The sequence below is a fragment of the Panicum virgatum genome, chromosome 7K (assembly GCF_016808335.1).
Source record: "Panicum virgatum strain AP13 chromosome 7K, P.virgatum_v5, whole genome shotgun sequence".
NCBI lineage: Eukaryota > Viridiplantae > Streptophyta > Magnoliopsida > Poales > Poaceae > Panicum > Panicum virgatum.
In genome coordinates, this window is record NC_053142.1 from 47,304,486 (window position 1) to 47,312,715 (window position 8,230).

At 41.7% G+C, this 8,230-nt stretch overlaps 1 protein-coding gene across 5 annotated transcripts; it reads right to left on the reverse strand.

The window, feature by feature from the left end:
• Positions 1-695: 695 nt before the first annotated feature.
• Positions 696-8,010, reverse strand: LOC120641779 (probable LRR receptor-like serine/threonine-protein kinase At1g56130). 5 transcript variants are annotated; one of them, XR_005662393.1, is made up of 23 exons: positions 7,590-8,010; positions 7,218-7,401; positions 7,055-7,126; positions 6,691-6,762; positions 6,538-6,609; positions 6,163-6,234; positions 5,843-6,052; positions 5,238-5,309; positions 5,066-5,137; positions 4,886-4,960; positions 4,691-4,762; positions 4,491-4,556; positions 4,344-4,406; positions 4,017-4,112; positions 3,852-3,916; positions 3,353-3,735; positions 3,080-3,278; positions 2,804-2,938; positions 2,587-2,711; positions 2,037-2,247; positions 1,696-1,927; positions 1,457-1,522; positions 696-1,242 (listed from the first exon to the last, which is right to left on the reverse strand). XR_005662393.1 is itself a non-coding variant. In XM_039918013.1 (23 exons), the coding sequence occupies exons 1-23, from the start codon at positions 7,705-7,707 to the stop codon at positions 919-921; spliced, it is 3,141 nt and encodes a 1,046-aa protein (XP_039773947.1). In that variant the 5' UTR covers positions 7,708-8,010; the 3' UTR covers positions 696-918. The 5 variants fall into 5 exon arrangements, 3 of the variants coding, with proteins under 3 accessions (XP_039773947.1, XP_039773950.1, XP_039773949.1); XM_039918013.1 differs by having other exon boundaries at positions 1,457-1,607; XM_039918016.1 differs by lacking the exon at positions 1,457-1,522.
• Positions 8,011-8,230: the final 220 nt, after the last annotated feature.

Sequence of the window (8,230 nt, forward strand, 5' to 3'; positions counted from 1 at the left end):
CAATTCTCCCCAAATAAAGGGAGAGTTGTGACTCTCCCAATTGGAGAACTGCTGGAGATGCTCTTAGTCTTAATGCAGTGAACCAAGGCCAGCCACTTTTGTTTTAATTTACCTTTAGATTTGGCTGCGTATCTTTGTATTAAGCATTGGTCAGGAACCGACGAAAGCTCCTCGTAGTTACCATTTGATTCCTATGATGCTTTAATATGGAGTTTCCTAACCTTACGCATGCAATCGACATGCGACTATCTAGCACGCCTACTCCGGACAGGATCGACTTGAGTTTCTCCTCCTACGGTCTGGTCTGGATTGACCAGCACCAAGGTTTACAGGTACCGATAGGTGTCGAGTAGGAATTAATCATTGAAGATTACAATGGTCTAGATTTTGAAGAAAGAAAGCGGTTTGTCACTGTGACACAGACAGCTTTGTACGATTCTCCTAACCGATTCAACGTAGCAGCGTCAGCTGCTTCCGTCACGGATTTGCACTTAGGACGTGTCGGGTCGCAGACTCGCACCACGTACGTCCCCGCGTTTGCAGGAAAAGGGAGCGAATTGAAGAAATCTTTTGCGAACCGTCCAGGCGTGACCGTCGTTGTTGGTCCCTGATCTACGATGGTTGCTCGAGACAGATTTTGATCGCAGGTTGGACACAAAGTCCCCAGCAAGGCAACAAGCACTTGGACGCAAACCTCGTTCAACATTGACGGCTTTTGAGTTCGAGGTAGGTGTGGCCATGGCACTGTGTCCGGTCCAGTCAATTGCAAATCTTTTACAGTTCTTGGATTGGAGTGAATTTACAATTCTTACAAGCACCCAAAATTAATAACCGACGACCGTTTTAAAGTGAATTCAGCTAGGACAAATAGTCGCCGTGGCTTTGACAGAAGCTGATCTGAACTTTTGATGATGGCCGTCACCGGCCGTCGGTGACGGAGCTCAGGAAAGGCGACGAGGACTTGGTGGTGGCGTCCCTGCCCCCGGAGGTCGACGACGACTGCCCCATAGACGAGTTCATCTGCCACTCGATGACGTAGCTGGGCTTCGTGATCGCCTCGGCCAGCTCGACGTCCCCGGCGAGCATCGACGCCACCCTCGACAAGGTCGGCCGCTGCCTGGGTGAGCTCTGGATGCACAGGAGGGCAACGCGGATGGCACGGAGCACCTCGTCGCTGTTGAATTCCGTGAGCCTGGGGTCCGCAGCGTCGAGGGGATGGTCTTCCTCATAAAGCTGCCAGACCTGAAAGGATGAGCGGGACAACTTCATTGATGTTAATTTTTTTCGCGAGCGTGCATTGATGTTAATTTTTACAACGTTACAACTGTTTAGTACATAACTAAATCAACTAGACGCAACTTTTAGATCAATCATATAAATTTGGGGGTAGGTTTCCCCAAATAACACAGAATAAAGAGTGCAAGAACTGCATATCTAGATCGCATAGTAGGCGTACCCATTCTAAAAGATAAGCCGTGTCTTCATCAAGCCTATCGTCGTAGTTTGGCCTTCCACTTATAATCTCCAACATGACCACACCAAAAGCAAAAACATCAACTTTCTCTGACATATGACCTCTCATGGCATACTCAGGTGCCAGATAGCCACTTCACGGACAGAGAAAAAAAAAGACTGCCATTACCTCACAAATTGATAAAACTAATGAGAAACAAGGGTGGGGTTGGGGATGCTTACAATGTACCAGCAACTTTTGTACTGACATGTGTTTTCTTGTCATCACAAAGTTTGGCGAGCCCGAAATCTGAGATCTTAGGGTTGAGATTGGCATCCAGTAAGACATTGCTAGCCTTTATGTCCCTATGCACAACTCGGACGCTAGACTCTTCATGGAGATAAGCCAGGCCTCTTGCAATACCCAAGCATATTTCGTACCGTGTTGGCCAATCTAGGTTTAATCCTCCATTTCCTGCCAACAAAGTTTAGTTTAAGCTATCACATTTAATTTAATTTATATATATAACAATCATGGACTAGCGCCATAGCCGCCGCATCAGATTGAATGAAATGATCAGTACCGAACAATGCTTTATCAAGGCTTCCATTCTCCAGGTACTCATAAACCAGTAGTGGTTTGTCACCCTCAAGGCAGCAACCATACAACTTCACGAGATTGCGGTGTTGCACTTGGGAAATGGTTTCTATTTCGGCTATGAATTGCTTCTTTCCCTGGCGAGATGTTTCAGATAGCTGCTTCACTGCCACCACGCTGCCATTACTTAGTTTACCCTGCCAGAAGGTGACGTTTATTTAAGAAGGCGAGTTTTAGGCACCAGATTACCAAAAATATCATATAATGGACCAAGTGCAGAAACTAGAAAACAACGAAAGGGAAAAAATTAGAGAATGCACCTGATTTGTATATGTTGATATATTAGTAAAAGAATTGGAGAAGTGATAAGTTTCAATGAAAGAAAAGCAATTTGTACTACCCAAAGGAGAGCTGAACTAAAAAAAAATGCCTAGCCAATTTTGCACAATGAAACCGATTTGTTGTTCATTACTTATCTGCTGTGTAAAAAAATTCACAGAAAATTCAAATGCATGTGCACACTGTAGATGACTAACCTTATAAACTGACCCATATCCTCCTTCACCAAGAAGGTTACTGGAGCTAAAATTTTCAGTGGCGCTCCTTAGTTCACCATAACTGTAACTGAATATATTAGGTTTTCCAACAATACTGTAGAGCTCTGCAAACACCACATAAGTTCGTGAGCACAACCTTTTGGCTGGTTTAAGAAATATACGTCAGCCTAGTCCTAGTGTACGCATCATCTTATACCTTGCTGCTCCGATCTTACTTTTCTCCTTTTTTGCTTGCACACATAGAGTCCAGCAAGTACAACTAGCCCGAAAACTACCACACCAACCACGGCTCCAACAATTACACCAGTTTTAGTACTCTTCTCCGGTGTAGCTGCAGGAGAAAAAATTTCAATCATTTGTATTACTTTGAAAGTGCAACGTGAACTACAATCTAGTATGCGTATGCACCACTAGGTGTAATCTTTAGTAGCTCTCGTAGTAGGAACTTTGATTTTGTAGTTGAAGAGAATACTTAGAGTTGCACTCAAAGCTGAGATTGCAGGCCCATAGTGGCCTTGACTTGGTATGCAGCATGTTCCCTTGCCAGCCCAGAAGAGATGAACCTCAAGGAAGTTTCTAGTGACTGGAACGATATACTGCTTCTTGACAACAGTGTAAGATTTCCCGCCTGCTTCCTTCCTTATGTCAAAATCCTGCTCCTTAAGCTCACCCTGTACCAAAAATAAGAAAAATAATCATGACCAGCATAGGCTAAAATCCAAGGGTGAGCATGACTGGAACCTACCTGGACATAGATATCAAAAACCCTCCTACCTAAACTCGTCCAAGTCTTTGAGTCTTCGAAGGCAAACTCTGCAAATTGAAGTGTGACTGCATAGTTTCCATTCTCAAGTCCAACACCGTAGTATCTCAAGGAAGATGGCGACGTCCTTGCTGTCTGAAACAGTTCTGAATCTGAAGTACTCTGAAACTTGCGTGAGCTATAGATTATGTAGCTACTATTTGATGCATCCATGAACTTCCCGACATTGCTGACACCCCATGTTCGGGCTCCTGTAACATAATATGATGCAGGTCCAATAATGTTGACATCATCAGGCTGATACATGGAATTATCTGAACCAGATATAGATCTATTGCTCCCGCAGTCCACAGCAAAGGAGGTAGCTGCAAGAAAGTTCAATTATATAAGAGTCATTATATAATACTGGTGTTAATTTAGTAAATCTGCCTAGTGTTCCTGAAGTAAAGGCATGCTTGAAATTGCAAATGTGGAAACTCACACAGTGGAGGGCCAAGAAAACAGGATGTATTTCGCTGAAGACACTCCAGCCCCGAAGGTAAGACACTGCCGATGCAAAACAATGATTTTTGAATTGAAGATATAAGTTTTGAGAAGGTAATAATTGTATTTGATGACCTCAGGAGATATTGGAATATGAACTGACCTGTTACTGCTGTTATTAATCACGAAATTGTTTGCCACCAGATCCCTAAGTAGAATGCAGCATTGAGAAAAAATGAGAATATGCACCGCTCTGGAGCTGTTAGGACAAAATACTGATTCAAATACTCCTGCTTTGTAAGATATATTTCTGAATTACAGATGGCTGTGGCTTAGAAATACCACGCCTTTTTTTTAAAAAAAAAAGCTAGGTGCACCAAAAGTAGCTTTTCAGTTGTATCATGTTTTTAAAGAAGAAAAAAAATGCTACTTCAATGATCCAGGTTGTGCAGGATTATCCTTCAAAAAGCTACAAAACTCTAACACTTACAATTGCAGATTCTGACTAGCCCAAGAAGGAAAGCTTCCTGAGAGCTGGTTGTAAGAAAAGTCTCTAAACAAAGAAAAAGATACAGCGTTATAGATAAATGTCATCCTGCTTTTATTTCGCAAATGAAATTGAACCACAGTGACATACAAGTATTTGAGATTAGGTCCTTTAGAGCTTGGAAGGCTTCCTGAAAGGCTATTATTCCCCAGAAATCTGATTGGAACAAATTTTCTAGCATTAGCATTTAGCAAGATAAATAATGAATACCTCTAGTTCTATAAAGAAAAAAAATACATAATGTCTCCAGTTCCTAGAAAAAATGCATTCAAAGGCAAGAAAATTTGTACAAGAAGTTGAGCGAATTGAGATTCAGTAGGGCTTGTGGCACTTGGCCTGTGATATTGTTAAAACTCAAATCCCTGCAACAGTAAAAAGTAGAACAAGAGGGAAAGGAGTCATCAAATAACGTATAATGCATAACAGCTCATTAAAGCACATCAAATGCTCTTGGCTGGAGTTTAGGAAGAAACAAAATGCCTTACATTAAATTTAATCTTGCAAATCGTGAAAAATTTACTGATGCCAGACTATCAGATACCCTGCAATTCCTCAAAATTCTAAAATGAAAGAAGTCATGAGTTTTAGGGTTTAAAATTTTTGTCACACTATATTAACATTAATTTGTAGTTAGAGTCATTAAGTGAACAGCAAGTTTTGCATACAGGGTGTTCAAAGATGTCATGTTACTAATGAATGCCAGGGAAGAGCTCCCACTTAGTATATCACCTATTCGTCTGCACCACAAAAATCGATAATTGATCCTTCCCTTCTGTAAGCTTGATATATTTAAAAATGAAAGTTTGCTAGCCTAGCCATCGATCAGTGTTCACTTACAAGTCTGTTAGGTTGACAAGATTAGAAAGAGTGGCTGGAAGTGGACCTTGAAACGAGTTTCCTTGAAATCTCCTGCAATTTCAATTGTTGCTACTAGTAGTAAAGAAGGAAGGAAGATACTGTAGATACAAGATACTTTTTGGGATAAAACAACATTAAATATATGCAGCATAAACATTATGATTTGTTTTCTAAATAAAAGATAAATATACTAGTAAAAGCCTATTTTTTTACACTAACAGATATTCAGAAGTAGCATACTATTTACTAAAATGATAAAACCACCTCACATCATATCTTAAATAAATTATTTTAAGTGGCTGGAATTTAGCAGAGTGAAAACAAATGCACACTTTATACCATCTCTCTCATAGACCACAACGAACCAAGAGGATTCAAAATGAATTTCGTACACCATCACAAACTAAAATTTTGCGAAAAGTAAAGCTTCGCTTGTTGAGAATTCTAGCAAACTGTATGTGATGTTTTTTTTCTTCAAAATATCAACACTAAATGAGAACTATATGTTGTAACAACATGTCCAAGTTGTGTTTACTATTTTCAGTTAGGGATTGCAAATTATGAATATTAATGAAAAAACTTACAAAACTTGTAAATTACTCCACCTCCCGATGTAATCTGGTAGTCGTCCAGTAAATTCATTATCTGATGCCACCCTGAACATACAGAGGAATAATAGATAAGATTGAATGACATATACAGAATGTCTTATTTGTACGTACAATAGTTTCATGTTTGTAAGCTTAGAAAATGATGATGGTATAGGACCACTTAAGCCGGCACTATCAATATACCTGCAGTTAAGAGATGAAAAAATATAAGAGCACACATTAAACACAGAGTACAATCGTCCAAGAAAGAAGGTACGGACTACAAGGAGCACAAAATTAATCAAAATACGCACAGTTCCTCAAGTTTAACCAGGTTTCCCAATTCAGAAGGAAGGGAGCCATTTAAGTTGTTCGTGGCTAAACGCCTGAAATCCCACAAAAAAAAATGTTAGGTTATTAGACAAAATTCGCGACTGGAATTTCCTTATTCAGGAAGCATGAATACTAGCATCACAGCTGCTTTTCCTAACAGAAGTTGAATTAAATGGTAAAAGGAATGAAGATATACTTTTCCCTGCACAGTAGTACTATATATAAACTTGAGATCACTTGAATAAATTCTGGACAAAAGTTCAATTGAAATTTATAAATTTTGTAGTTTGGAATCTAGTAGAGATTTCTAATAAAAATAATGAAATGGGTCATGACAGTGTGAAGTCATTTCTTACAGGACTATGAGATTCACAAGGTTCCCAAGCTCCTTTGGAACAGATCCCGATAATGAATTGCCGCAAAGATTCCTTGTACGTTCAAGGGAAAATGTTTAAGTTCTATGTAACTACCCAAAACACACAGGAGCAATGTTAGGTTCTAAATCTCACAGGTACTGCAACTTGGTCAATTCCCCAAGGAACGATGGTATAGGCCCTGTTAAGTAATTTTGTTGCAAATTCCTGAAACAACATCAGATCAGACCAGATGCCAACAAAAATATATAGATTGGCTCAGCAGGTGTTAGTGGGAACAAAACTGAACTTGCTTATAACGATTGATCATTAGCAGCTTAAGACCATTTCCCTGCTAACATGTTAATGGCAAACAGGCAAAGGTCTTGCCTCTTGCGGCAGAATACAGTGGGAAGTGACAAATCTCCCCCAGTTAATTGCATCTAAACAATCTTATTCTACGCTTGAGCTACAGTGCTTTTGCTCAGACGATTTCGGCAAGAAAGTTGAGGGTTCATACAAATTGGTCAATCGCGTGAGGTTCCTCAGTGCTTCTGGTATAGGACCGGTTACATTCAAGTTGAACATTTTCCTGCAGCAACAAGAGTGAAGCACCCATCAGAGCTGTTCGTCGAATCCACCAACAAGCAATGCGTAATCTGCAGCGAAAAGGACGAACTTACAGCTGGACGATGTGGCAGAAGGTGCTGTCGTGGTCGGAGCAGTCGCACCTGATGCCCGGGTTCCAGTCCTGGTAAATGTCGATGTTGGTGCCGTTCGTGGCCGCGCCGACGCACGGGTCGCCGCTGTACCATGCCGGCCACAGCTTCAGCCCGAGTTTGTCAAACACCGTGTTCAGCGCCTTCACTGCAAACCACGCACCGAGAAAATGGCATGAACAAGGGATCATCACATTACAATCGAATGCCCAAGAATGAAAAAAAAAACTCGAAAGAAAAAGGGATGAAAGGCGCCCTGCCCTGCTGAGGGCAACCCTACTCTCACTATGCTTTTGGCCCTTTTTCATTGCAGCAACGAGTATGAAATGGGGTTACCTTCGACTGGATCTGTGCTTCTGGTTGGTGCTTGCTGGGCTCCGGCCGGCGCGACTAGAAGAAACAGCAGGACGGAGAACACGAGGCCACGGACGCAAGAGCTCCATTTTGAGGTCATCTCCCTCTATCTGCTCTCACTTTGCTTCAGAGCAATCCCTGGCGATGTGTTCCGGCAGACCGGCGCTACTTGATGCATGTAGGGCGCAAAGAAGCAGCATATCTATTCCGAGGGGGATTGTGGGAAGGAGGGGTCCTCTGAATTTGGGCATCCAGCAGTGTCAGAGATGAACGTGATGCTCTGCAACTGTGCTAGAGTAATTCACGCAAATGCTGTAGCAGAGCTGGCTCCTAGTTTGCAGCCAAACTGCAAATGCAAATATTTGCTCCGCCTGTGGGACTGTGGCGATCCACTGTCTTATTTTGGTCCAAATTCACCTAAACTCTTGTGTGTAGCTCCCTCTGTCACCACTGGCTGTCTGAGTATCCAGCTCCAGCCCCCAGACGGGAATAACAAAATCCTCGAGTCTCCAGCAAGCACGCGGGCGTGGACTTTTTTCCAACTTCCAAGTCGGCCTTTGCCAATTCTACAAATCTTATGCACATACATGTAGCCAACCATCATTTGATTATGCATACAACGC

Bases quoted from the DNA above. Each gene is read 5' to 3' on its own strand.
- LOC120641779 (XM_039918013.1), bottom strand. From the start codon at position 7,707: ATGACCTCAAAATGGAGCTCTTGCGTCCGTGGCCTCGTGTTCTCCGTC. The intron at 6,610-6,690 runs GTGAGATTTAGA...TGAACGTACAAG, and splicing joins TTGACCAAGTTGCAGTACCT to GAATCTTTGCGGCAATTCAT. The intron at 4,961-5,065 runs GTATGCAAAACT...CTTTCATTTTAG, and splicing joins ATGACATCTTTGAACACCCT to AATTTTGAGGAATTGCAGGG.